This window comes from Fusarium vanettenii (genome assembly GCF_000151355.1).
Source record: "Fusarium vanettenii 77-13-4 chromosome 3 genomic scaffold NECHAsca_2_chr3_3_0, whole genome shotgun sequence".
NCBI classification, from domain to species: domain Eukaryota; kingdom Fungi; phylum Ascomycota; class Sordariomycetes; order Hypocreales; family Nectriaceae; genus Fusarium; species Fusarium vanettenii.
The window spans coordinates 1,949,271-1,976,692 of NW_003315880.1; the positions used below are offsets into that span (position 1 = coordinate 1,949,271).

General features: G+C 54.7%; 4 protein-coding genes across 4 annotated transcripts; all 4 read left to right on the forward strand.

Annotated features, from left to right (window-relative positions):
- Window positions 1–1,086: 1,086 nt before the first annotated feature.
- NECHADRAFT_35358 (uncharacterized protein) lies at window positions 1,087–4,657 on the forward strand (the record flags this gene model as incomplete). Its single annotated transcript, XM_003052598.1, has 4 exons — window positions 1,087–2,373; window positions 2,424–3,314; window positions 3,499–4,226; window positions 4,285–4,657. 4 exons carry the CDS (start codon window positions 1,087–1,089, stop codon window positions 4,655–4,657), a joined length of 3,279 nt encoding a protein of 1,092 aa, XP_003052644.1.
- Window positions 4,658–14,087: 9,430 nt separating this feature from the next.
- Window positions 14,088–19,090, forward strand: NECHADRAFT_103792 (uncharacterized protein; the record flags this gene model as incomplete). The annotated part of the gene is made up of 4 exons (XM_003052599.1): window positions 14,088–14,465; window positions 14,749–16,534; window positions 16,739–18,356; window positions 18,433–19,090. The coding sequence occupies 4 exons, from the start codon at window positions 14,088–14,090 to the stop codon at window positions 18,647–18,649; spliced, it is 3,999 nt and encodes a 1,332-aa protein (XP_003052645.1). The 3' UTR covers window positions 18,650–19,090.
- A 504-nt stretch (window positions 19,091–19,594) lies between these two features.
- NECHADRAFT_91963 (uncharacterized protein) lies at window positions 19,595–21,406 on the forward strand (the record flags this gene model as incomplete). Its single annotated transcript, XM_003052600.1, has 2 exons — window positions 19,595–20,662; window positions 20,729–21,406. 2 exons carry the CDS (start codon window positions 19,595–19,597, stop codon window positions 21,404–21,406), a joined length of 1,746 nt encoding a protein of 581 aa, XP_003052646.1.
- Window positions 21,407–25,480: 4,074 nt separating this feature from the next.
- Window positions 25,481–27,171, forward strand: NECHADRAFT_67451 (uncharacterized protein; the record flags this gene model as incomplete). Its single annotated transcript, XM_003052601.1, has 3 exons — window positions 25,481–25,606; window positions 25,818–26,113; window positions 26,254–27,171. The coding sequence occupies 3 exons, from the start codon at window positions 25,481–25,483 to the stop codon at window positions 26,756–26,758; spliced, it is 927 nt and encodes a 308-aa protein (XP_003052647.1). The 3' UTR covers window positions 26,759–27,171.
- Between the last annotated feature and the right edge of the window lie 251 nt (window positions 27,172–27,422).

The following is a 27,422-nucleotide window of genomic DNA, read 5'->3' on the forward strand; positions in this document are numbered from 1 at the left end:
ACTAGGTGGATGAAAGAAAATGCCATTCTCTGCTCAAGACTTCTATGAGCATCCATGAATATGGAGTGCAAGTGAGCTGACAAGCAGTCGGATGGTGGAGGGAAATACTGTGCGAAACTCTTCGCGCAGCTTTTCTCAAACATCGGGAACAAAGAGAGTCTTCCGTGTCGAGGATTGCCACCCAGAGAAATGTCTTCTCGGAAGCACCAAGCATTCGGACAATGAAGTCATCCGACAGGAACTGGAATTCTTAAGGGATGAAGTTGTCTGACCCCTTTTGAAGGGGTTCAACTTGGCGGCGCCGGTGAATGACTAAGCTGAGAGGAAGCCACTATAGGACGAATGTCGATCAAACATTGTCTCGAGGTGTCTTGAAGCCCGAAATACATTTTTGTGCCTCGTTTCATCCTGCCACGGCCGAAGATTTGGCAAAAAGTTTGCGGTGGTGGGCTTGTGTTTGTACAAGGTTGAGGGATGGACTGTGAATGTATTGCTTGACTGGTTGAGCTGAGCAGCCTGGTGTAGTGAAAAAGGCACCTGAGAAGGCATCTGATTGTGGCTGAAGGGGATATCTAGGCCACATCTCATTTTGAAGAATATCAGAATGCCTTGTAATCCACGTTCCAGAGGTTGTGGGCTGCTGTGGCTCTTCTAACACGGCTGAAGCTCATGACACCCATTCACAGTCGCAACTGTAGATTATACGGATAGCAAGACACTCAATAATGCGTCCGGATTACTGCACTTGGCAAGTACCTACCTACCCATCTACTACCTCTGTCCTTTTCTTGCAGCCCCAGCTCGCCTCACACAGCTTACACAGACCCCTACTACACTTACAGGGGACTACCTCCCATCCCCCAAAACCCCACCACTTTAACTCCTGTCAACGCCACATTTGCAAGGCGCGCACTGACGCGATTGGACGCGTTCCACGGACGGAACCTATCCAATTCCATTCATCTCTTCCCTTTGTCTCTGCAATATCTTGCACCTCCAAGACAGAGCCCCTCATTCTCGAGAACCATCGTCGCCTTTTATTCTTGCCCGCATTGCAAGGCGACTCCCTTCCTTCTCTAGGGCGACATGACCCCCGCCTCACGCCGTCGCAGGCGTTCTGATACCGACGATGGCGACGACGATGAAGACCGTTATCAAAACCGATCGCAAGCGACCGCTATCGATTCTCCCAAGCGACAACGACTCGACCCTGATGCAACTGACGGTGCGATCGATGATGAGCCTCATGCGCGAGGAGTAAACGGCACTTCAAGCAGCGCCGATGCCGACAACGGTTTCCAACCCGGCGCCATCGTGAGGGTCAGCGTCGAAAACTTTGTCACCTACGAAAAGGCCGAATTCTTGCCAGGACCGCATTTGAACATGGTGGTCGGCCCCAATGGTACCGGAAAGAGTTCTCTGGTTTGCGCCATCTGCCTCGGCTTAGGCTACAGTCCAAAACACCTTGGACGTGCCGGGTCAGTCAAGGAGTTTGTCAAGCATGGAAAGGACACTGCGACTATCGAGATTGAACTTCAGAAGCGACCAAAGGATCGAAGAAACTATGTCATCAAGGTCCAGATCCGACGAGAACAAAATACGCAAAAATGGTGGATGAACGGGAAGGAGACCAACCACAAGACTGTCCAGACGTTGATGCGGAAGCTCAAGATCCAGGTCGACAACCTGTGCCAATTTCTACCACAGGATAGGGTGGTAGAGTTCGCTGCCTGCACCCCTGTGGACCTCCTGCACGAGACCCTCCGCGCAGCTGCGCCTGAAGAGATGCTCGACTGGCAGAAACAGCTACAAGACCTCCACAAGGACAAGAAGGAACTAGCCGAAGCTGTTAGCACCGACACGGAAACGCTAAAGAATCTTGAGAACCGACAGCAGGGTCTCCAGGCGGATGTGGACAGGATCCGAGAGCGTGAGGAGATCCAGGAGCAGATCAAAAACCTCCAGTCGGCTTTGGTCCTTTCCAAGTACAACGAGGCCCGCGCAAAGTACCAAGATGCCAGGGAGCGGAAAAAGAGCGCCGAGAACTCGTTAAGGCGCCTCGAGCGGGAAAGCGGCCCATCCCTAGAGGCAGTCAACGACAAGCAGGTCTACGCACAACGGATCGACGCCGCAATTTCTGGAAGAAAGACGGCCATGAAGAGTGCTGAGGACGCTGCAAAGAAGTTGGCGCGTGATGTTAGCACTGCTACCGAGAATCTCAAGTTGTTTGAGAGTAGACTCGAGTCTGAGCACAAGGCTTTCGACGGCAAGAAGAGAGAGCTCGCTCAGTCCAAGTCCAAGATTACGTCCCTGCAGGCTGATTTGAGGAACCGACCGGAAGAATTCAACCCATCAGAATTCAACCAAAAGATTGTATGTGCCACTAGGCCACCAACGATACAGACTCACTAACTGGCTTTTAGCGTAGTGAAGAGCATACACTCCGAGAACTGGATGGCGAGAGACGCGAGTTGTCTACCCAACATGCAGAGGTCAAAGCAAGAGGACGCTCCCTGAACGTACAGATCAAAGAGGTCGAGCAAAACGTCGAGTCGTTCGAAACCAAGCAGGGCCAACAACTCAACTTCATGAAGAGGCACTTCCCCGAGCTTGCAGCTGGCTGGGATTGGATCCAGCAGCATAAGGCCGAGTTTGAAAAGGAGGTCTTTGGCCCTCCTATGATTAGCTGCTCCATTAAGGATGAGCGATACTCTGACCAAGTCCAGTCGCTTCTCCAGGGCGATGACTTTACTTGCTTCACAGCCCAGACAAAGAACGACTACAGAAAGTTGACTGACCAGCTCTATCGCGTCCAAAGTTTGTCTGTCGTCATCCGAACCTGCGCCCAGCCGTACAGTGCGTTTCAGCGACCTGTCAGTGCGGATGAGGCAGCAGACATGGGGCTCGATGGGTTTGCCATCGACTTCTTGGAGGGCCCCGAACCCGTACTGGCGATGCTATGCGCCGAGAAGAGGCTCCACCAGTCTGGCGTGTCTCTAAAAGACCACAGCGATGCCCAGTACGACCGTCTAGTTAAGAGCGGCAAAGTTAACTCCTGGGCAGCGGGAAGCCAGTCGTTTACGGTGCGACGCCGCAGGGAATACGGCCCTCAGGCAATGACGGCCATCACCAGACCCATTCAGCCAGGCAAGTTCTGGACCTCGCAACCTGTCGACTCGCAGGAGAAGCAGGAGATGAACAAGCGACTCGTCGAGCTCAATGGCGAGCGAGACATTCTGAAGGCCGAATTCCGAGACCAGCAAGGCAAGCTCCAGGGCATTGACGACCGAAAAGCTAGCATCGAGGACACTATTGTGAGTGAAGGCATGCTATTTTGTCGAACCTCTCTAACCAGAAATCAGGCTCGCCTAAAGGCAGAGAAGAACACCCTGCAAAAAGAGTATCAAAAGTGGCAGTCCCTGCCAGAGAAGATTGGTCAGTCTGCCCACGTCCATGACCTGACCCTCGTTTCTCTCTAACATGCCGCTAGAATCTGAGGAACGCTCCAAGGCGGCTCATGAACAGGCCCTGCGCGAGATCCGTAAGAGGATGGTTGAGATTCGCTACGAGTGGGATGAGGCTGTCTTAAGCCGAGCAGAGCTTGTTCTCCGTCACAAGCAGGCAATCGAGAAGATTCGCAAGGCCCATCATGGTGTTCTGGAAGCAGAAATCCGGCGGATCGAGGCCCAATCCGATATTGTCGGGTTGAAGGCACGAAACGCCGACATCATGGAGAAGCTCGAGACCGAGCGGCAAGCTCTGCAAGTGGCCGCTGAGGAGGCTGACCGAGCCCGGCAAGAAGGCAGGCAGCTCTCTGAGGCTGTTGAGCAGATCCTCGCCGCCGAGCCCGACAAGCATGAACTCTTCGGGCAGCTCTGTGAAAACAAGACCCCCGAGGACGTGGCGAATGAGATATCAGCCGAAGAAGCCAAGCTTGAATGCATCCACGCCGCCAACCCCAACGTCGTCCGCGAGTTTGAGAAGCGTGCGCAGGAGATTGCCCGGCTGACTCGTAAGATGGCCAACGCGAACGAAAAGCTTCAGAGTTTGACTGATAGCGTTGAGGAGCTCATGGCCAAGTGGGAGCCAAAGCTCGACCAGCTGGTGTCGAGGATTAACGATGCCTTTGCCTACAACTTTGAGCAGATCAGCTGCGCTGGTGAGGTTCGCGTTCACAAGGCCGAGGACTTTGATGCCTGGGCCCTAGATATCATGGTCCGCTTCCGGTATGTCGCCCCCCCCTTTCCTCCTCTCCTATCTGATCCCTGACTAATGTGACTCTAGTGAGAACGAGACTCTTCAGCAGTTGACGGCCCATCGTCAGTCGGGTGGTGAACGCGCCGTCTCGACAATCTTCTTCCTCATGGCCCTCCAGTCCATGGCCCAGTCTCCCTTCCGCGTCGTCGACGAGATCAACCAAGGAATGGACCCCCGCAACGAACGCATGGTTCACGAGCGCATGGTCGAGATTGCCTGCCGCGAGCACTCGAGCCAATACTTCCTCATCACCCCCAAGCTTCTGACGGGCCTACGCTACGATCCTAAGATGCGTGTCCTTTGTATCGCCAGCGGCGAGCACATGCCCCGCGAGGGCCGCAAGCTCGACTTTAAGCGATGCTTGAAGATTCAGAAGAGCTTGATGGCAGCAGCTGCTTGAGGGAACGGGCTTTGGCTGCCTTTGTTTTGTAAATCTAGTTGAATGTATCGACGGACGGGAAGGGTTACGGGATTGGGATGCGTCTGGCGAAAAGGGGATACCATCAAAGGGATTAGATCAGATGATACCAGATAATGTCTTAGCATCAAGTTACTTGCTACACTGTTTCGTTCCGCGAGGTCTCATGAGAACATTACACATACACAATCTCGTCAACAGATATAAACTAATGGGAGCAGTACAACTCAAGTATCAAGCCAATCACAACTTCATTTATTCATTTAGTTCCTGCTCCTGACCGTACAAGTCTCCCTAGTTTGAAAATGATTTTTGCTCTCTTTGGAAACACCATCTCCCAGCCCAGCTCCTCTCCCCCCTGGGAAAAATCAAGAAACCTGGCCCATCATCGCAGACTGGCTATTCCCGTCCCCCTTTAATTTTTTTACCGTTAAGCCGAGGGAACAGACAGAAAGTGCCCCATATTTTACACGTATTTCTCGAAAGACAAGGGCGAAGAAGAAGATGAGAAAAAAACAACAAGTATATGAACCCCCTGGTTGCCTGTGCCGAGCAAGCGACAAAGGGGGTAAAACATGGTCGACGCATTCGACGTGAACTGAAACAAACAAAGAGCGGGTAATATCAGAAAGGTATAAAGAATGCTGGCTGCAATAACGAAAAAAGACGACAACAATGGCGTCCGCCACTGGACGGCCAAAACTCCATTCGCCTCTACCAAGCTCAGCGGCAGTAACAGCAACAGCATGTACAGGCGTTGAACCATTGCCCGTCAGGTAGTCAAGGTAAATCAGCAACGAAGACGGCGGGTATAAGTGCGTCGTGAATGCGTATCGAAATCCAGAATCGCTTCGGATTAGGGGTGACGAGACTTTTCTCCGTCATTGTGGTGATCTTCCGTGTCGAGCCTCTTTCGCCAGTCGGCCAGGCTCTCGCTGAGGCCAATGGGGGTCGCAACGTCATCGTCCTTCTTGGCACTTGTCGTCGACTCGAAATCAAAGTTGGTGCTTAGTCGATAGTTCTTGTTGGTCGCCTCCCACTGGCTTCGGAGCGTCTCGAGCTCGTTGGCGAGGCTATCCAGGGCTGCACTGTTTCTAGCTTCCAGGCCGTTCCCGCCAGTGCCCCCGTAGATGCTTTCGCCCTCTGAACTCTCCTGTCTGGAGTGACCCATACCCATACCGTTGGGGCTGGCTGCCATCTCCGAGTTCATGCTGGGTACTTGTCGGCTACGTCGGCGGTAGTTGTCGACTGAATGTTCAACCTGGTCGAGGAGGAGTGCCACCTTCTGCTCGGCATCGTTTGCGCGCTGCTCAAGGAGAGAGTTTTCCGACTGTAGCTGCTCCAAATCCTTGCGATGGCTGTTGAGCTTCTGAGTGGCCTCTGCGTTGCTCTTCACTGCTGCATCTCGCTGTTCGTAGGTATCCCGAAGCTCTCCTTGAAGGCTAGCGAGGCGCTTCTCTATTTCAACTCCCGCCTCTTGTAGTTCAGCCTCCAGATGTCGAACCTTGTTCTCGAGTGCTGCCTTCTCATTCTCCCACTCGGGTGAAGAACCGGAGCCTCCAGCCTGAAGACGATCCTCCAACTCCTCAATCTCCGTCTTGAGACGGCCATTCTCGGTCTTATAGCGGGACAGCGAGTCCTTGAGCTGCTTGAGCATCTTCTCTGTGCCCTTCACATAATGCACGGCTGACTGATAGTCACTCTCGAGCTGTGAGAGCTTCTCACGCCAGGCTGCTTCAGACTCCTGGACTTGGATTGCAAAGGTTTGCTTGGTCTCCTCGTGGGCAGCAGCCGTGTTCGCCAGTTGAGCTTCGAGATCTCGTACACGGGTCAGATCAGGTGAGTTAGTTCGTGGACTAGCAAGACCGCGGGCACGGATAGAGGCGGTAGGGCTGATGCCTCGTTCGCTAAGGATGTCCTTGAGAGCATTGTGTTGGACTGTCATGGCGTTTGTCTCGAGCTGTTGAGCAGCCAGTTGATTCTTGAGATCCGAGTTCGCTGCCTGGAGGCTTTGCGTCTCTCTCAAAGCAGACTGTAGCTGCCTCCTGATACCGACTCCTTCGCGGCTCGACTGCTCCTGGTATTGCTCTAGGCCGGCAATGCGCTCCTCGGCGCCACGCAGTCTATCAGCTGCAGCATCAGCCTCCTGTTGGTACTTCTTGACTAACTCGTTGGAAGCAGTGACCTGCGCCTGAAGGGCTGCAATGCGCTCAGCATCAGCGGTGCTGGCCGCAGGAGCGTCACGTGCCGAGATCTTGTCCAGTCCAGCAAGAACAGCTTGACGATGGGTTCGAGCCTCAGCAGCATGCTTCTCAGAAAGCTCCTCAGCATCGCGCAGCCGCTGGGTGGTAGTCACGAGTTCAGCTGTTCGAGCTTCGTGCTCAAACTTGAGCTTGTTGAGCTGTGCCTCTAGTTTCTCTCGCTGGCTGCGCTCCTCAGTGAGCTTTGACTCTATGAGAGCCTTTGAATCTTCCGAAGCTGCGATTGCGGCTCGCAGGGAATCGAAGGCATCGTTTTGATCCTTGGAGCTGCCCACAGCCTCCTCATACTTGCTTTCCAAGTCATTCTTCTCGATTCGAAGGAGCTCCGCAACAGCAACAGCCTCGGCACATGTGACGGATTGTTCACGCGCCTCGTGCTGAGCGAGATGCAGTTCCGCCTTCAGCCGTTCGACTTCAGTGGAGGTTTGCTGCTTGTAGCTTTCGAGCTCTGCCATGCGCTTCTGTGCAGCGTTCGTAGTATCATCTGCCAGTTGGCGAGCTCTCTTCTCCGAATCAAGGTCACTCTTGGTTGACTCGAGCCTGGACTGGACCTCCTTGTGAAGGTACAGAGCAGAGGCGAGCTTTCGGCTCAACTCACTCGACCTAGCCTCGGAATCATCTCTCGGTCCGTCAAGTTGAGGTGTACTGGCGTTGCTTCCACCCAAGTGTGCTGCAAGCTTGGCCTTGGAATAAACAGCCTCTTGAATAGCTGCATCACGCTGCTTCTCTGCTTCAGCAATCTGCTTTGCAGCAATAACTGCTTGCTTGTCCACTGCGCTTTGCACGTTGGCGAGCTCTGACTTCATGGCCAGCAGAGCCTCTATCAAGGGTCGATCCTCGTCGTCAAAGGTTTCGGTCGCCTTGTTCTCAAGTAGAGGGCTGTAAGATGTGTTGGGAGCGTAGCCAGCCTTACGAGCGAGTTCCAGTTCTGAAGCATACCAGGCGTTGCGGTTTCTCGCCGAGTCCAGCTCCTTGAGGAGGACAACAGTCTGAGAGTTCCTTCCAGAAGATCGCCGGGATAGCGGGTTGCTTGGTTGTCGAGTAGGAACTGGTGGTGAAGCTGGACGGGGCGTTACTGTTGGCTTAGCCGGTGGCTCTGATGAAGCATCTCCTGAGCCCGCAAATCGGCTTGGCTGAGAAGGCGGTTTGGCCCTGGGTACATCTCCGTTCACATGATCCTGCCTTGAGCCGGCACGGGCGGCCTGTTGCGTGGGTGTCCGTCGACCGTTCGAGGCAGGGCTATCCGTCTCGCTGATGACCTCACGTGTAATAGGCGATCCGGTGTGACCCATTCGAGGAGAGCCCGACATACCACCTCGTTCAGCAGACTGTCCCCGAACTCGGGCAACGGCAGAAGTGTCCACCGTGGGTCGAGCGGGCATAGGGCCCTGAGGAGGAGGTCCTGATGGAGGGGCAACTGAAGCTCTGGGCAGTTTCGAGTTCACAGGACCCCCCGGAGGTCCATGGACGTCAGCTGCATTAGGGGGTGATCGATGCCCGTTGGGGGGAGCAGATGGTCCTCCCACAATCATCTTTCTCGAATCGGGCCCGTTTGACCCATCTCGTGAGCCATGCGGGCGATTTCCCTCGCCAGCACTTGGTCGTCGTGCTCCGTGAATTCGCGGTTGGGCGCCCTGTTGCGCGGCCTGCTGTGCATCGTTTGGATACCTAATCTTGGATGTATCGAGGACGTATAGCAGACCCAAGTCGCTCACGGACGTAGTTGTTGAGCTTGGCTCTCCGCCGAGAACCACTATCGACTTGCCCACAGTCGTCATGCTATGTCCTGAACGAGGTGAAGGAGATGGACCCATGTTCTGGAACGTGTACCACCGTCTTGACGAGATCCTGAACGCCGCGAGATCGCCGAGGTCTGTTCCTTCCTCCGTTCGTCCACCAAAGACATACATAACGTCGTCCACGAGAGCAGCAGCATGGCCTTCGCGAGGCGCTGGGATGTAACCGATGCAGTCGAGTTGAGACCACTTGTTCACGGCTGGGTCGTAACACCAAACGTCGTTGAACCACTGGAAACCATTGGTGCCGCCAAATCTACCAACATGTCAGCCAGAACTATAATCAACAGACATCGGATAATGAATGCTTACAGGTACATCTTGTCGTTAAACGTAATCATGGTGTGGTTGGTTCGCGCGGCTGGCATTTTGGGACTTGTCTCTCCCTTGACCAAAATCTCCCAGCGGTTATTTGACATCTGGAGCTGGTTAAGATCGAATGCAGAAAGGTCATTCATGAAGAAGCCCTCGACTTGGCCACCGAAGATGAAAATCTTGGAGCCTAGTATATTAAGAGAGTGTCCATATCGACCCGATGGTCGTTGCCCAGCTGGCAGAGCGCGGGACCATTGTCTCGTTGCTGAACATCCGTTAGCTGAGGGAACGCACTGGATGGGGGATTAGAGCGTACAGGTATTGAGAAGGTAGAGAGTTTCGTCAAGAACATCAGACTCGTCGATCTTGGTGTCACCTCCATACACAATGAAAGCATTGCCAACAAGTAGACTCGAATGGCCAACTCTGGGCCCGGGTCCCTCTGCCGTCGTTGGCAGGGGATAACAGGCCATGTTGCCTCCAGCCTCAATCATCCAAAGATCGCCCTTCACGGTCGATCCGTTAATCAAACCGCCCATCATATAGACATCGCCCTCCTTGGAGGATACTGAATTTACGGCAGCGCCATATCGAGGGAATGGGGGAGGATGTGTTGAGGTGTAGGTCAATCGCCGTTGCGACCAGGGATAGAGGGACGCGTTAGGACTGTTCGCCGGAGGACCGTTGCGCTGTTACAGATCAGATTAGCAACTGTTGATACGCCCAAGTGATTGAATGAGCGGTTAACTATGCGCGGGCAACTTACTGGCACTTCTCCGACTTGTACGGGCTGATCAGCACTTCCACCGCGGCGTCCATGTCCATGCCCAGGCCCATGATCCGGGCTTCCATTGCTGCCTTCATTTTCGATTGAGTGTAAGCTCCCGGTGGGAGTTGCGCGATGCTGGACGGCATTCTTTTCGGCTACGCGGGCGCTGGCACTTTGGATCGATCCTTGTGAGCCAGAGCCGGCCTCGCGACTAACAGGCGCCTTCTCCGGGTGCTTCTTGGATTTGAAGAGGAAAGCCATGGTTGATCAGGAAGCAGCCGCTAAGCGGCGAAAGATTGATTTGGGAGCAGCACTTGGTGACTTTCGTGGCGATGATGCGATGAGTTGGCAACGATGATGGATAGTATCTCGGGGTAGCCGTCGCGTGTAAGAGAGGATCACGGGGAGACGAAGCGGATGGCCCGACAGGAGGGACAGACCTAGCCGCAGATGCAGGAACGAGAGTGATCGGAATTCGAGATTCGGGATGGCTGGGCCAGCATCGGCGACGGCGTCGACAGGATTGCGGATCGTCACTGGAAATTTTCGGTGGTAGTCAACCTCCCGAATTTTGGGGTGAGAGTCGACGAGAGGGGGTTGGTTTCGAGGCGGATGGATTGCGCTGGGCTGCCACACACCTTCGAGGAGCGCGGGACCTTTTTTGCCTTGTAAAATCGACCTGCGTCCAGGCAGTGAGAGAGTCGTTTAAGCAAAAAGCCGATGTCCAGACGCTCGAGGGGAGTGTGAATGAGCGACGATGCGGCGAATGGAGAAGCCCCCGTTGGGTTGGCGTGGAAGAAGGTGAAAGATGGGAGGTGGTGATGGTCAGGTACGGAGGAGTTGGAAATGAGCAGCCAGCCTGGAGCCAAAGGCGGCGACAGCTGCAACAGGAGCGAGCAGCACCAGCCAGCAGCAGCGACACGATGGATGGTTGGATGGGACTTGGTGCATCCTTGCTTTCGCCTCGTTGAGGTCGCCTGGGCTGGGTGGGTGTGCATGCGGTGCACTCCGCGCACTGGGTCCTGCCTTTAGGGGGTGCCTGTCCATGTGCCGGGTCCTCACAGCGACCTCAGGGCTCTGGCACCTCCTGTTGCCCGCTGTCCTTTGTTCAAAAGCCAGCGCCTTTCACCTGTAAACCCTGGAGCTCCTGGCCAATCGCGGGTCTTGCACCGCCCCGGCCATAGCCCGGCTCCAGCTTAGACGACATATTAGGTAGGGGTTGCAAGACGACTTGTACAGTGCCGCACTGCAGCGGATGGTGGGCTTTTGTGGGGGTGAGCGCGATGTGACGGGTACAAGAGCGGTACCTCACATGAGTGAGGGTCAGCGCCTGAGGAAAGGTACCATATAGTTCCCTGCAGGGGCGCAACGCCATCCCATATCCCTAGATGGGTCTTGGATCCAGGGGCTGGGAGTAACCCAACGTTGTCACATTTCTTAACGACCTCCTCAGTTTTACGTTGGAAAGGCACAAAAAGAAAAGATGGCCGGCCTGCCACTCTCGATACCATCTCGTCGACCCTTGAACCCTTTTAATTAATCTTGACCATTACGCAGGTGTGCCGCTTGGCTAGGGTTCCTCCCGTTCTTCCATTCTCTCCAGATCTTCCTTGCATCCCAAGTGTGGATTCTCCTGGCGGCTGGGGACCCGACACCAACTGGTGCCAGGCCGGAGAGATGGCCTGGCCCCTAAGGGATGTCACCCCTTTCACATTTAGAAACCCTCGTTGTTCATGGTGGCTGCCGATTTAGTCCTAGATCTTCTACAAACACTTGCTGTCTTGAGAAAAGTGGCAAGCCATATTGGATATTCTTAGAGCTCCATCGACTTGAAGCACAGGCTACCATTAGCCAAGGGATAGGCGAGCCCAACAGTCAAACATGTGCGTAGCTCCGGTGTTGTTAGAGAACCTGGATATGTTTCGTGTGCACCCAGGACGAGTCTCGGTCTGTCATCTCACCGTCGGTTCACACCCGGCTCTTGTAAGAGTGTAATAAGGCAAACACGACTACAAGCCCTGCCCTGGTAAAGCTCCGGGCTGCTTGACCTCTACATTTCCGATAGGCGTCGGCGGAAAGAGGACGTGTTTCTTCGACATCTGCGCTCAAGTGAGCATTCCATTAAATGGGACCTCTTGGCGACTGGGGATGCACGTCATTGGCTTCGATATTATGGATCCCGCAACCCAGCCGAGATATGTTGCTGACAGTACACCCAAAGGCCTCCGTTTCAGTCGGCAGTAGGATTCAACGGTGATCATCATAATCAGATGCTCGTGACCGGTTTTCAGCCTCGAAAGTTCATCCTGCACAGCTCCTCAGCATTCCCCAAAGCACGTTGCAGGCAGGGTTGTTGTTGAGCGAGGCCCTCCGCCCGGACATTAAAACGTCGTCTTCCAACTTACCAACGTCAACGCCCCATGTCAAGACTCGTTTCATGTTTCCCGCTAATGACGCCGGACGGAGCGGGCTAGAGCACAGGCCAAGCTTCCATTCTTTTTTTTTGCCCCACCCTTCAACCTTCCACCGTTCTGGTTGTCCTTGTTGGAAAAAGGGGAAACCTGGTCTTTGGATAAACCTCAACCATCAGCCCAAGATTCCTTAAACAGAAAGGTCCCTTCTCGATTTGTGGAAGCTCGTACAGTGTTTTCGTACTGTGGTTCATGCTGAGAAGAGGGTATTGGATGACGAGCTCGGCCGAGCAAGTAGTCATTCCCGCTCGCAACTTTTAGAACTCTTCACGCTCAAGCAAGATCTTCTTTCGCAAGTGGCACCGGCCCGCGGGTGTGGCCGTCCGTCTTACGGAGATAAGCCGCCGCTAAGGCGTCAATTCAACCTCGCAAGATCAGATATTGTCCATGTACAATCAGGAAGTTGTCGGTCTACGCGTTTGTCGACCCGATTGTCAAATCTATTTCCGCCGGGATCCGCTTTCGAGGTGCCAGCATTAGCCTGACTCTCCCCGTTTTCGAGAAGCAGAACAACACGATGATCCATGCTGCCGGTTACCAGATAGGGACAGTGATCGTAGCCGCCCAGACACCCTCAGCATCGGCGCTTTGGATAAGCTGTTATCGATTGGGCGGCAACATGACAGCCAGCAGACAACAGCGGCTACGGCTTGAAAGCTGACGAGTCCCAGGCATCAAGTGCCTGAACGACGGAAATGGCTGAGCAAATGAGATACGGCATGCCGCAGCCCGCCGATCTGCCAAGCTTGCTCCCGCGCCGAGTCTTGTGAAAGGGGATGCATGAGAGCGCATAATTCGTGGACGCTAGAGCTAGGTTTACGCATGTCAGTCTTGCTGGTGGGCTCCAAATCTGTCCGTCGTGTAACCACGGGTCGTGCATCCTTTCACAGCCATGCTGTGTAATACTGACAACTATAGATTTGGAGCTGCCTGTTGGGATGTTCGGTCGCTTCATCCAGATAAGAGACGAAAGCCACGTGCAAGGTCACGCGCAGGTCCCTCTTAACCATGTCAGGGTTAGCGCTTGTGGCTCGACTGATGCCAAGGCATGTGGCAGTGCGACTGTTGGCCGACTGGGGGTTGGGGTAGTGTAGCGCAGAGAGCGCATCAACGTGACATCCATGGAGACCATAATGGGCCGGTCAGTGGTCAGTGGTCAGTGGTCAGTGGGAGACTTGAGCTGAATTGCCGGGGACTCGATCATAGAATGCCGACGATCAGTCCTAGACGGAGCCGTAAAAGCATCAATTGTCAACGTTGAGAAAGTGCTTGCCAAAATTGTTAGGAATATTCCAAAATACACACATGACCCGAGGCCTCAGGCACCAGCTCCTAACAAATCATGACCGCGTTAAAGGGCGCTTGAGTTAGTGGCCCATCCGGTGTTAGGGATTCCTAATTTCTGCCGTGGACCTGGTCAGCCGCCGCACGCCGGCACCACAACTCTTGACCTCATCTTCTACACTGCAGAAACCTCGGTCGCGGGCTCAACTATATTTTATGCCCTCCACCGCCAAGCAATTCGGGCACTCCGAGCGCCTATTCATCATGCCAGCTTGAGCTTTACTGTCTCTGTAGAGTCCGAAAGCCATGACCGCTGTGTCGCTCCAACAGACGTCACCCGCTCCGCATCTGCTCCCCAGCCATAACCGCACCCGCTTCGCCGCCGCGAGCTCCTCCGCCAACGCCAGGCCATCGCCGACCCACGTCCACCACGACAACCACGCGCTTTCCCGCCACGATAATCTACCTGCGCCGGCAGCGACAGCGACAGCAACGCTCCGTGACCCTCCGCCCGCGATGGCGCTGAGATCCGAATTTAACGGCACCTCTGCGCCCACCGCCGACTCCAATGGAGTCGCCTCGAGAGCGCAACCGGTGCTGAATGGCCGCCCAGCTCCCAACCAACTTCCACGATCTGACGACGACGATGATGACCAACGACCCTCAAGCGCGCCAGGTCGACGCAACGGAAACGCGGTTCTCGAAACACGAGATGACATTGAGCATCACCAGCAACAGCGGCCTTCGAAGCCATTGCTACTCCGGTCCAAGAGCGACTACGCGCGGCCCATGGACGAACCAGAGATCGTGAAGGACGATATACCCGAATGGGGCGCTAGGCACGGCTTCGAGGATCACTACCAGTCCGAGGACATAATATCAGACCTGGCTAATGTAAGTTGTGCCTCCCATTCAGTCCTCATCTACTGGTCGGCCTGCGCGGATCCACCTAAGGTTGGATATTCTTGATATCGACGACTGGGGTGTATGAACCCTTCAAGATGGAGAGATATCCGCCACGGAGCCTTCTCTGCGCGAGGACCTCGCACCTTCTGTCCAGCGGTCGTCGTTCTGTCGCTGTCATTGGGTGATCAAAGCTCTTAAGCTTAAAACCCGGCACATGCATCTGCGGGATTTGGAGCTTGGATGAACCCATGAAGCTAACCACGACGTATAGAATTGGTACATGTACTTCACCGATAAACGACACGAGACGACAGGCAAACCCAAGCCGCTTCAATATGAGCTTCAAGACTGGCGACAGAGAGACAGGCTAAAGACAGTCTCTGCGGCCCTCGCAGTGTGTTTGAACATCGGAGTCGAACCACCCGACCAGCTCAAGACGAGCCCAGGCGCGAAGCTCGAGGCCTGGACGGACCCGACGATCCCGCCCATCCAGAAAGCTCTCGAGAACATCGGCAAAGCACTACAGGCGCAGTATGAGACCTTGGCGATTAGAGCCCGCTACAAGCAGTATCTGGACCCTTCGGTTGAAGAAACGAAAAAGTTCTGCATCTCCTTGCGTAGAAACGCCAAGGATGAACGTGTTTTGCTTCACTACAACGGCCACGGCGTGCCCAAGCCGACCGCATCAGGCGAGATCTGGGTATTCAACAAGAACTACACCCAGTACATCCCCGTCTCGTTGTACGATTTGCAACACTGGCTGCAAGCCCCTACCATCTTCGTTTGGGACTGCTCCGAGGCTGGCAACATCCTCAACAACTACCATCGATTCGTCGAAAAGCACGAGGAGGAGGAGGAAGAAGCTGCCGAGCGTGACCCCAACTACACAAAGACCAACTTCCGGCCATACATCCATCTGGCTGCATGTGCCGTCAAGGAAAACCTTCCGACGAATCCTCTCTTGCCGGCTGACCTCTTCACGGCTTGTCTCACAACACCCATTGAGATGGCGCTCTGGTTCTTTGTCCTTCAGAACCCACTCAAGACCAACCTCAGCCCAGACCGAGCCAAGAAGCTCCCTGGCCGCCTACAGGAACGACGAACACCATTGGGCGAGCTGAACTGGATCTTTACGGCCATTACTGACAGCATTGCGTGGACAACCCTTCCTCGCGACCTCTTCCGCAAGTTCTTCCGCCAGGATCTGATGGTGGCAGCTCTATTCCGCAACTTCCTGCTCGCTCAACGCGTTATGACTGTGTACGGTTGTCATCCACAGTCTTACCCACAGCTTCCAGACACTCACCAGCACCCTCTCTGGGAGACTTGGGATCTGGCTGTCGACATGGCTCTGGCTCAGCTCCCCATGCTGGAGAAGAAGGAGAGCGAGGGTCTCGACTACGAGTACCAGAATTCGACATTTTTCACAGAGCAACTCACTGCTTTTGATGTCTACCTGACGAGAGGCGACGCCATGGCCCAGAAGTCGCCTGACCAGCTACCCGTCGTTCTCCAAGTACTGCTTAGCCAGCAGCATCGAGTTCGCGCACTCATTCTACTTGGCCGGTTCCTTGATCTGGGCCCCTGGTCGGTACAGCTCGCTCTGAGTATCGGCATCTTCCCCTATGTCCTGAAGCTTTTGCAGTCTGCGGCTGCCGAGCTCAAGCCAGTGATGGTCTTCATCTGGGCACGACTCATAGCAGTAGATATATCATGCCAGCAAGACCTGATTAAGGATAGCGGCTACAGCTACTTTGCCCAGATTCTCAAACCCTCGGAGGGGCTGCCAGTTGTCGATAGCGACGAGCACAAGGCCATGTGCGCCTTCATCCTGGCCATGCTCTGCAAGGACTACAAGAACGGCCAGATGGTTTGCAACCAGACAGACATCATGACCTACTGCTTGACACATCTGCAGAACGAGGAGAACCCACTTTTGCGACAATGGGCATGCCTGTGCATAAGCCAGCTGTGGCAGGATCTCCCCGAGGCTAAATGGCGTGGAATCAGGGAGAACGCCTACGTCAAGTTGGCCTATCTCACAAAGGACCCCTGCTGTGAGGTTCGAGCTGCTATGGTTCACGCCATGACTACTTTCCTGGGCATACCTGACCTCACGGACGAAGTGGCTCGCATTGAGGAGTCTATCGCGTGGACGATCCTTGACATGGGCAATGACGGAAGCCCGATGGTCCGGAAGGAGTTCGTCGTCTTCCTCTCACATTTCGCAGTCCGATTTGAGAGCAAATTCCTGGTTGCAGCCTATGAGCAACTGGTAGAGGAGAAAGAGTATCTAATGTACCCTCCTCAGGATGACGGCCAGGAGCACAAAATGGGCCTCCATTACGCCAGGCCTGAACACCGTAACCAGGACGGAACGATCAAGTCGACCTCCCAGGGCTTGTCTCACAACACTGTCTACATGGCGCTATGGAAACTGGCGCTGGTGCTCAGCGTGGATCCTCACCCCGAAGTGCAACGAGAGGCGACCATCGTGGTTGACTTCGTTCACCACACCCTCCTCAACTCGAGTGTTGGCGCCCCAGCACAGCTAGTCATGGCTGAGATCCAGAAGCGTGCTTCGAGGTTGGCACACCGTCACACACCCAGCGCCAGTCAACGGACAAGCGCCGCGAACGCTCAAGTTACGCAACCATTGCCTTCCCCTGGACTGCTCCGTAGGACTGCCAGTCTCCTATTCCCTTCGTTGATGAACACCGAGGACAGGTCAAGACCATCAACGCCGACAACACCAACTCCACCGCTTCCTCGATCACCCTCGCTGAAGCTCACGCATAGTCCCGTACCACCTGAACAGAATGATCAATCATCGTCATTTGCACAATATCATCTCGCTCCTGAACCCTACTCCGGCGCCTACCAGAATCGAAACTTGGCAAAGCCCCCAACCCTTCCGCTCAAGAGCAGGTTCTTAGAATGGTCGATCGAGTACTTCCGCGAGCCACAAATGAAGCCAAGTGAGGCGGACGAGCCCGGAAGCACCGAGTACAACGAGCGTCTCTGGCGAAGAGCTCGCAACGAGGCTATCTTCCGAGAGACTCAGCCATTGAAGCAACAAGCCGGAAGTCATAAGTGGAACAACCAGCTCGGTATCGTTAACAACGGTGCTCAGCCCGCCAAGATGACCTTCCACCAGTTTGAGGATCACCTTGCTGTAGCCGATGAAGGTAATACCGTCTATGTGTGGGATTGGAAGAAACAGGGCCGCTTGAGTCGATTCAGCAACGGAAACCCAGAAGGGTCCAGGATCAGCGACATGAAGTTCATCAACGAAGACGACCAGGCGATGCTTCTGACGGGCTCCTCGGACGGTGTGATCCGGGTATACCGCAACTACGAGTCCGACAGAGAGATTGAGCTTGCGTCGTCTTGGCGCGCCCTGACACACATGGTTCCCAGCAACGTCAATTCAGGCATGGTGTTTGACTGGCAGCAGGTGACGGGCCGAGTCCTTGTTGCTGGTGATGTCCGAGTGATTCGAGTCTGGTATGCGGCGTACGAGACCTGTATCATGGACATCCCAGCGCGGTCTGGGTCGTGCGTAACATCATTGACTTCGGATCAGATGACGGGACACATGTTTGTTGCCGGCTTCGGAGACGGAGCTGTACGAGTGTTTGATACCAGAAATCGACCTCAAGAGTCCATGGTGCGCAAGTGGAAGGATGAGTCAGATCGGCAATGGATTAAGAGCGTCCATATGCAGCGCGGAGGTCAGCGGGAGCTCCTGAGCGCGAGCCGAAACGGCAAGGTCAAGGTGTGGGATATTCGCATGGACAAGCCTCTGCATTCTTTCCAGACAACACGAGATACTCTTCGGACCGCGACCACGCATGAACACCTGCCGGTCTTTGCTGTGTAAGTACCTACCTACCTAGATAATCAGGTGCCGGGTGGTTGGGTTTACAGGGATCATCGCTAACAGTCTCGGCAGGGGAACGTCAGCCCACTCGGTCAAGGTCTTTAACCTCGACGGCCATGAGCTCTCCAACGTTGAGCCATACTCAAGCTTCCTGCAGCAGAGCCGAAGCTCGCCCATTTCGGCGACGGCATTCCACCCCCACCGACCCATCCTGGGGTGCGCCGCTAAGGGCGACCACCACATCAACCTGTTCACCTGCGAGAAGTCTGAGCCGCTGTCCCTGGGCTAGCGACCTTGGGCCCGCCGGTTAGGCCTCTCTTGATGCGCTGAGGGGAGGAGGACATGGTGGACGCAGTTTGATACCCAGATGGAGGAGGAGGCTGGAGAGACGGCCACGCAAAAGGCGTGGCGAGGGTCCAGACGGACGGTAATTCGTGCTCTGCATAGGCTGCATATCATATCATATCATCCGGGGTTTCGTTTCTAATACGGGCGTTCAGGGGCAAGGTAAGCGAGGCGAGGGGAGGCTGCGTGTTGACAGCGATTCTACTAATTGACGGACATGTTTGTCCGGAGCGGTGGCCTCGCAACGGAGTGATGAGTTAGACGGGGGAGGCGATTCAGGAGAGGTGTACGATATTCTTAATGCGCATTGCCGAGTTGATTGATGGCGTTAGAAGATTAATGATTAGGGAATAGCCAAATTCAAGCTCAGGTTGAAGATGTCAAAGGTAGCCCAAGAAATTCACCGTGATCACAGACACGAAGATATCCATGTTTTCAATCGAGGTTCTTTCCCATGACGGGATGAAGGGCATCTCCGGAAGGGAAGGCGCATTGCCATCGGGCGCCAGCGCCTTCCATACCGATAGGTAACCCCACCATGACGCCGCGGTCGAGGGCGAATCGTCTGGTTTGGCGGGGCAGGTGCGGCCACAACCAAGGGACCCCGCCATTCCGTTGCCTGGATCTTATTTGGGAAACCACCATTCCACCACCACTTCACACTTTTTTATGCGTCACCTCACTTTCTCCGACATCGACACCGACACAGTCATTGTCGATTTCATCACCTGATTTTCGCTCCGGTGTCGTCCTTAGTCAATTCGACTCACCTTGACTCGTTACCGACCCTATTTCTTCCTCGACCTCCCCCCCACCAGCGATCGTTCCGCGCCTCGAGCAGAGATACCCCGCCAAAAAATCTACTATCTATCAAAGCAACAATTTCATCATGGCTGACGCCCCTACCGAGCAGCCTACCGCTCCTCCTCCCGCTGAGGAGAAGGCCCCCGCCGCCGAGGGTGGTGAGGGTGGCGAGGCTGGTCCCTCCAAGAAGGCGCTGAAGAAGGCTGAGGCCAAGGCCAAGAAGGAGGCCGAGAAGGCCCGCCGAGCTGCTGAGCACGAGGCCAGGCAGGCCGCTGCAAAGGCTGCCGCTGGCAACACTGAGGATCTCGCCAAGGACAACTATGGCGATTCCACCCACCTCACCAAGATCGACGCCGAGCGAATCAAGCTCCGAAACCTTGGCGATGAGCACCTGGGCAAGACCATCAAGCTCCGTGCCTGGATCCAAAATGCCCGTATGCAGGGCGCAAAGATGGCGTTTGTCGAACTCCGTGAGGAGCGTGACTGGGCCATCCAGGCTGTTGTCGCCGCCAGCCCCGAGGGCGCACCTGTCTCCAAGCAGATGGTCAAGTGGATTGGTGGTCTGAACCTTGAGGGTTATGTCCTTGTCGAGGCCAAGGTGGAGAAGCCCCTTGAGCCAGTGAAGAGTGTCAAGGTTTCCAACTACGAGCTGCACCTCACCAAGTGCTATGTCATCAGCCCCGGTCCCCAGGTCCTGGGTATGGGTCTTGCCGTCGCCAACAGACCCGTCACCAACTTTGACGATGAGGATGCCGGTGGTCCTGTCGAGGAAGTCAAGGAGGGCGTCGACAACCTGAGCCTCGAGAACGCCCCTGGTGCTAGCATGGCTACCCATCTCAACAACCCCGTCATGCACAAGCGAGCTCCCGTCCAGCAGGCCATTGCCGATGTGCGTATGACTGTGCGCAAGCTGTTTTCCGAGTACCTCGAGGCGAGAGACTTTGTTCAGTTCGAGCCCCCTTGCCTGATCGGAGCCGCTTCTGAGGGAGGATCCAACGTATTTGGCCTGCCCTACTTTGATAAGCAGGCCTTCCTGGCCCAGTCGCCCCAGTTCTACAAGCAATATGAGATTGCTGGTGGTCGAAAGCGGGTCTTCTGCATTGGCCCCGTGTTCCGAGCTGAGAACTCCAACACTCCCAGACACATGACCGAGGTAAGTTGATACCGAGACCCGAGCTTGAGATTGAATGCGGATGCAGATGCTGATCGACTGCTCTAGTTCACCGGTCTCGATCTGGAGATGGAGATTGAGGATCACTATCACGAGGTCCGCGAGATGCTGGAGGGCGTCCTTCTATACATTTTCCGAGGTATCAAGGAGCGATGCGCCGAACAGATCGCCCTCGTTCGAACCGTGTATCCCTCGGAGGACTTCCTCCTTCCTGAGCCGGGCAAGGAGGTTCGTCTTACTTTTGCTGAGGGTCAGGCTCTCCTCCGTGCAGAGGGCCCCGAGGAGTACCGCAACGTGTCTGACGACGAGGATATGTCGACACCTCAGGAGAAGGCGCTTGGCGCGCTGATCAAGGAGAAGTACAACACCGACTTTTACGTACTTGACAAGTTCCCCGAGGGTGCGCGACCCTTCTATGCGCTGGAGGACCCTGAAAACCCCAAGGTGACCAACGCATACGACTTTTTCATGCGAGGCCAGGAGATCCTCTCCGGCGGACAGCGTGTCCACGTGCCCGCGACACTGGAGGCGCGGATCCGCAGAAAGGGTATTGACCCAACCAGCCAGGGCATCAAGGAGTATGTCGACATCTTCCGCAGCGCTGGAGTGCCCCCGCATGGCGGTGGTGGTATCGGCTTGGATCGGGTGGTGGCATGGTATCTCAACCTGCCAAGTGTGCACCTGGCGAGCTACTACCCTCGCACGCCCAAGAGACTTTTGCCGTAAGAAGAGAATTGCAGGAGCGAGGCTGGTAAAGGTCGGCTTCAGAAGCCGAATGGAGCTGCAGGGACTGGGGCTACAGACTACAGTAGACAGAGACAGAAGAAAGAGGCCAGACGGGTGGTTGTAAAAAGAAAGATTAGCTGGGATCCAATGAGAGATGGGTATGTAGGTTACAAGCTGAGATGGAAGGGATCAAGCCAATTGGAGTAGGTTAGACAGACATATGACATGAATCATGACCCATCTCACCTTGCTAGCAGCAGCTGTGTCCCCATGACAGCGTGGGCCCTCTACGTAAGTGGTGCATTTCGGGGGTACATGAAGAGATGACGACTACTGTAGTGTGCAGCGCTGTGCTGTACTGTACTGTACAGTACAGTACTGCGGCATTAGAGAGGGAGTGGGCGAGGGTTAGATGGAGGGATGGATGCAGCTGAAGCGATGGCGTTGAGCCTCAAGTGCTTTTTCAGGGACTTTGTGGATGACGGCGTTGACAGTGGAGGGTTACAGGGGAGGGGAGGTGGGACACGGGGCGGGCTGTGAAGCGAGCGTGGGGCAGCCGTTACAGTGATGTACCTGCCCTGCCCTTGACACTATTCAGCAGGTGCGTAGGCTACTTACCACGTACCGATGGTAGTTGGGGGTGGTACGTATCTCTGCATCCATCCCGTACTCGGCAAGACGGGTGCCACCTTTTCCGAGTGGCAGGTGCGGACGTTGAATTGGAGAGCGAAGAGTGGGGTTACCAGTTGCTTAATCGAGCCGGAGGGCGGGTGGGATGTAGATTTGAGTGGGGCCGGGGTGGGATGCCGATATTTGGAATGGCAGAATGGATATCTCTAGCGTCAAGGAAAAACTACTGCCTGCCTCCATTACCTACCTACCTTGGTAACTTAACCACCACGTACGTACATACAGTAGAGATGCAGCTCTCAGAGACCCTGGACTATCATACATATCAGATCAGCAGCGGAGGGCGTGTCTCGGAGGGAAAATGCCGCCTCCCCGGTCCACGGGTTGGTTAGATTGGGCATCCAGACGTTCTCTCGCTCTTACTTCCTCTCTTTTCTACCAATCTCCTCGGCTGCATACACGCATGCATGTGCATAGGGTCTTGGGTTCACGGCGAGTCTTTGGTCCAAAGGTCGGGGAGGGGTCTCAGGCTGGGACAGACTCCCAGAGACAGGGCCGTTTCAGCGGGGGCGCACCAGGATGAGTTTGGGTCTTGGGTTACACATGGACAGACAGTCAGACACATGCTAAAGTCGGTAGTAGACGTTACCGCGTAGATAGTCAGGGAATTACGGGAAGCCTACCGGTGACACTGCAGAACTCAACTCAATGATAGACACAGACTTACATGGGATGGGGTAAGAGGGCCACTTAGCTCCCTGACCTTGGGGTCTCAGCTCCAGGATCTACATCTAGTTTAGTCTCCGACCAGTCATCCGAGACGGCATCTCCAACATCACCTCATGGCAATCTCAGCGGTTCCCAAGCTGCGGTTTTACGATGGATTTTCGGGTCACGTCGATTCTCGCAGAACGAAAAGCAAGGCCCAGGGCAGATGAGGGGAGAATGGAAAAAGGAACACGAGCACGGTTAAGGCACCAAGGAAGGCTCAGCCAAGCCGAGAGCGGCCTAGCCCATGCTGCTGGCTGTTTCGAAGCTGTCGTACGCAACGCACCTCAACTGGGGGGGGTCCCTCTGCATTACAGCACGCACGCACAGTACATTACAGGGCCATCTGGCTTGTGCGGGCGCCTAGGCGGGCGGGCGGCCGACTGAACAGAGAGCGCGATTGGAGCTGTGCCCTGAGGGGGTTGAGGCGTCCATCGGGTTTGTTTTTTTCCTGCCTGTATTTGATGAGCTGGCTGAACAAACTAGGACCTAGGGCGGGGTTAACGATGGGGAATAGGGCCGAACAAAGGCATGCAGGGTTCCTGTAGGGCTGCCGGGGGGAGTAGGAGTATGATTATGACGGGAGCAAGAGGGAAGAGGAGGATGCTACTAAAATACGAGCAAAGTTTGGCGATGGTGTTGAAGCTGAGGTTGAAATTGGAATAGATTCATCAAGTTTGCCGATCCCGAAACAGGGAATAGAGCACAAGGTAGCAGATAGATGATATGAACGACAGTCTACAATGGGCGTGTGTTCAGTCAATTGCCGTAACAATGCCAAGTTACGGCAGAGCCAAAAGGGTAATGTTAAAGAATCGTCTCAGAAAAGGACTTGACAGGTAAAAGCAAATAACAAAAAATAAAGAAGAAGAAAATCCCCATGTCATACAAACGAATTTCCCTTAAAGCCGCAGAAACCCATGCGAAGCGAAGATCCCGCATCCGCATCGACAACCCCATGTGATGGATCACAGCCCGCCCAGACCGAGTTAACGCAACGTACTAAAGGCCCAGGATCAAGCGGCCCACTAACAGCCAGTTCCCAGCGCCAAAAGGCGGGCAGCAAACAAAGACAGACAGGGAGGATCTAGACCAGATTGTCGAATGGCGCATGATGTTGATGAGGGACCGTTGAAACTATGATTATCTGTTTCCCCATCCTGGGGGACGTTGACGCGCAACCGAGTCAGTCTTGAAAGCTCGAGGGGAATGACGCCCACATGGTTGCGTCTTGGCATTACCTATCCGAGGCCGGTGAAGAGGAGGAGCTCCCTGTTCTGTAGCTACCCAATTCTGTCCATGTCACCTTGACCTTGCGCTTCCAGTTTCCTCTGGAGCTCTATACGAACGTTGGGAGTTCGGGGGGGTTGTGAGATGTACGATATAGAGGTGGCATACAGACAGTGAGCGTCAGTATATCTGCTCCTTTCGGTACGGACCGGTGCAGCGGGACATGGAGTGCAGCTCTTGGCCAACTGGAAATCATTATGAGCGCCTGATAACGCCACCTATGGCTTTCATTCTGAGAGAGGCAGCTGCAATGACATTGGAGCAAAGAGACACTGGTCCCAATGGCGGGTAGGACGTGCCGCCATCTCACATTGGATCGCAACTGCAACTGCAAATCCCGGGATAGCGGGTAAAACGGGGTGAAGAGAAGCTAAGAAAAGGTGGGCAGAAAGATCCATGCCTGGGTGAAATCAAGCGACGACGAATAAGCTATCCAGTAACGTCGGCCGCCTTGCTGCAGCTTCCATCTCGTTAGCTTCAGCCTCGCTCTTGGGCGTGGGTGGAAGTGGAACCTTTGTCATCCAGCACTTCGGTAAACTTCTTGGTGCATTGGCATCCATCTCCCGGGACCTTTCTCCCGTGAGACGGCGAACTAAAGGCGGAATCTCCTCTCCTCTACCCTTTTTCCCATCAAACATTGGCCGAGCCCTTGTTCTCCCGTCGGGGAAAAAGAAGAAAGAAGTGAGCATGGGATAGGGATAGGGATACAAGCAGCATCTCCCTAGGTATGCAAGTTGAAGGAAGATACCGTCGACCCAAGAAAACACCAGGCCTTTACTGTATATCGCCTAGCTCGCAGATACATCACCACCCACGGCACCTTCAAGACCTTTCCTTTAAAGGGCCCCTCCTTTCCCGTCCTCCCGTGGCTGGCCAAGTTCGTGTGTGACGAGACGAGGTCCACGTTGTTGTCGCTGTCGTTGTCGAGGTACCTTTTACGCTGCACAGCGCCCACCGAGTACCTACCCTCTCCTCTCTACCAACACTGGACTGAACTAACCTTACCTGACACCCACCTCCTGGTACCTGCCTTCCCTGCCCGCTGCAGTGATCAAGCATCATCTTTGCTCCATCGCTCGCTCCTGCTCCTGCTCTTGCCTTTCATCCCTCCTCCTGTCTCTCTTTCCTCTCTCGCTCGCTCGCTCATCAACCACCTCGTATTAATCCAATCCCCGTCCAACTTGGTCTCAACAACTTCATTTGACAACCTCTTCTCCCCCTTTTTGACGTCTTCGAGCTTTGGCTCTTCAATACGAACTGTTTAGTCATCTCGAAACAGAGCCCATCTTCTTCTTTTCGCAATTGCGCGGCCATTCTCCTCCTTCTCCACTTCCCTACCTAACGTATCGCCAAAATCCAACCTCCGCCGCCTCCGATCGCTACACCATGGACTTCACCGGACAATACAACTTCCCCGGCACTCAGCCCTACCACCAGTTTATGCCGATTCCTCCTCTAACACCATCGCACTCGCATTCTGCCGGCTCCGACGACTTTAATGCATCCCCGCCTGTCAGTTGCTCCCCTTCTCCGCGATTTCCCCCACTCCCCCAGGTGCAGCCCTGCCTTAGCGCTCCTTACCTGAGCATTACTCTATCAATCTTTGAGCCTCAAGCCCAACCTTTTGCCCGCCGTTTTCACCAACGGCATTCCTGCATCGAGTTCTTATAAACCCGACGTCCCCTGTGTTCCTCTGCTGATCCTCCTCCTTCCCCTCGTCTAGGAAAACTACGACAACTTGCCCACAAACCACAACGATCAGTTCCAGGCCTTCGACTACGCCTCCCAGGGCTTCAACGGCAACCCTCACCAGCCGGCTACCGCTTTTCCAGGGCCGCCGACTCCTCCTGGCCAGAACGTCTTTGCCGCCCAGGTCCAGTCTGTTCATCACCAGCAGCAGCAGCACGGTGCCGCCAAGATCGACTCCCCCGAAGACCAGAATGGCGTTCGTGGTGGTAGCGAGGAGGATGATAACCTGACACCGGCCCAGTCCCGCAGGAAGGCCCAGAACCGTGCTGCGTACGTCCCTCTTGCTCTCCTTCTCAGATCGTGACCGAGGAGTCCGCATCTGCAGTGGTACATCAAGCACTGTGGAGTGGCCTGACCAGATCCTTGGCACGAGACAAATAAACCCCTGAGCTAACACTCTCTTCTCCCAGACAACGTGCTTTCCGTGAGCGAAAGGAAAAGCATGTCAAGGACCTTGAGGCTAAACTCGCGGGTCTTGAGGCGGCACAGCAACAAGCGTCCCTCGAGAACGAACGTCTGAAGCGAGACCTCCAGAAAATGTCGACTGAGAACGAGATTCTGCGTGCCACCTCGCACGTCGGCCATGGCTCCATCTCTCCAGAGCCTGCCACCGGCCCGATGCGCTTTAACCCTACCGAATTCTACTCCAACGTCCTCCAGAACCACACCAACAAATCCCCCTCGCACCGCATCGTCACCGCAGATGATGGCGAACGGCTTCTTGCCGCCGGCGCTGCATGGGACTTTATCATCTCTCACGAACTCTTCAAGAAGGGTCTTGTCGATATTGGTGATGTGAGCGAGCGCCTTAAGCACTGCGCACGATGCGACGGTCAAGGACCTGTCTTTTCGGAGCGTGCCATCAAGAGCGCCATTGAGCAGAGTGTTGCCAGCGGCACGGATGACCTTTTGTAAATGGTCACGAAAGAGGAGAAGTGAGCAAAAGGAGGATACGCGGCGTATACGGATCTTGGATGATTGATGTGTATCACGGCGAAGGAGGCTGGTCTGGTGGATTGGATACCCCGCCCGCCGGGGCTTTATGGCGTGGCGTTTTATGCTTGTGATTCTCGTTTGGTCCAGGAAGTCGACTGTTGAAACTCCTTTGGGGGGTGATCAAGGACTCTTGTTGAGGACGTGCATAGCCTGATGATATACGACGAGCACAGCGGGTACAAGGAGTTACTAGGGGGGATAGACGTGGATCGTACGTAAGGACGACCAGGCCGAGGGGATTTTGTCTTTGATTTTTGATTTTTTGTGTGCTTGGGTTTATATGTAGTGATATTTGAGTGAACATAGGAAAAAAAAAAGCGGTTCAACAGTCATGATAGTAACGAGTCTCGAGTACAAGCACTTGATCAATATACTTCTATTGTCTAGCAGCTCAAGTAAGGGCGAGATGGACGACGGGCAAAGCAATAATAATTCCGGTGCCCAAGAAGCGATACCTTGGGCGCATTTTAATCGTACACTGTGTTGTACATGTACCATCAGTCTCCAACAAGGAACGATAAAGACAGACGACGCTACGCCAAAAACTCCAACCAAAACAAGATGAGAATCATATCCTTATCCT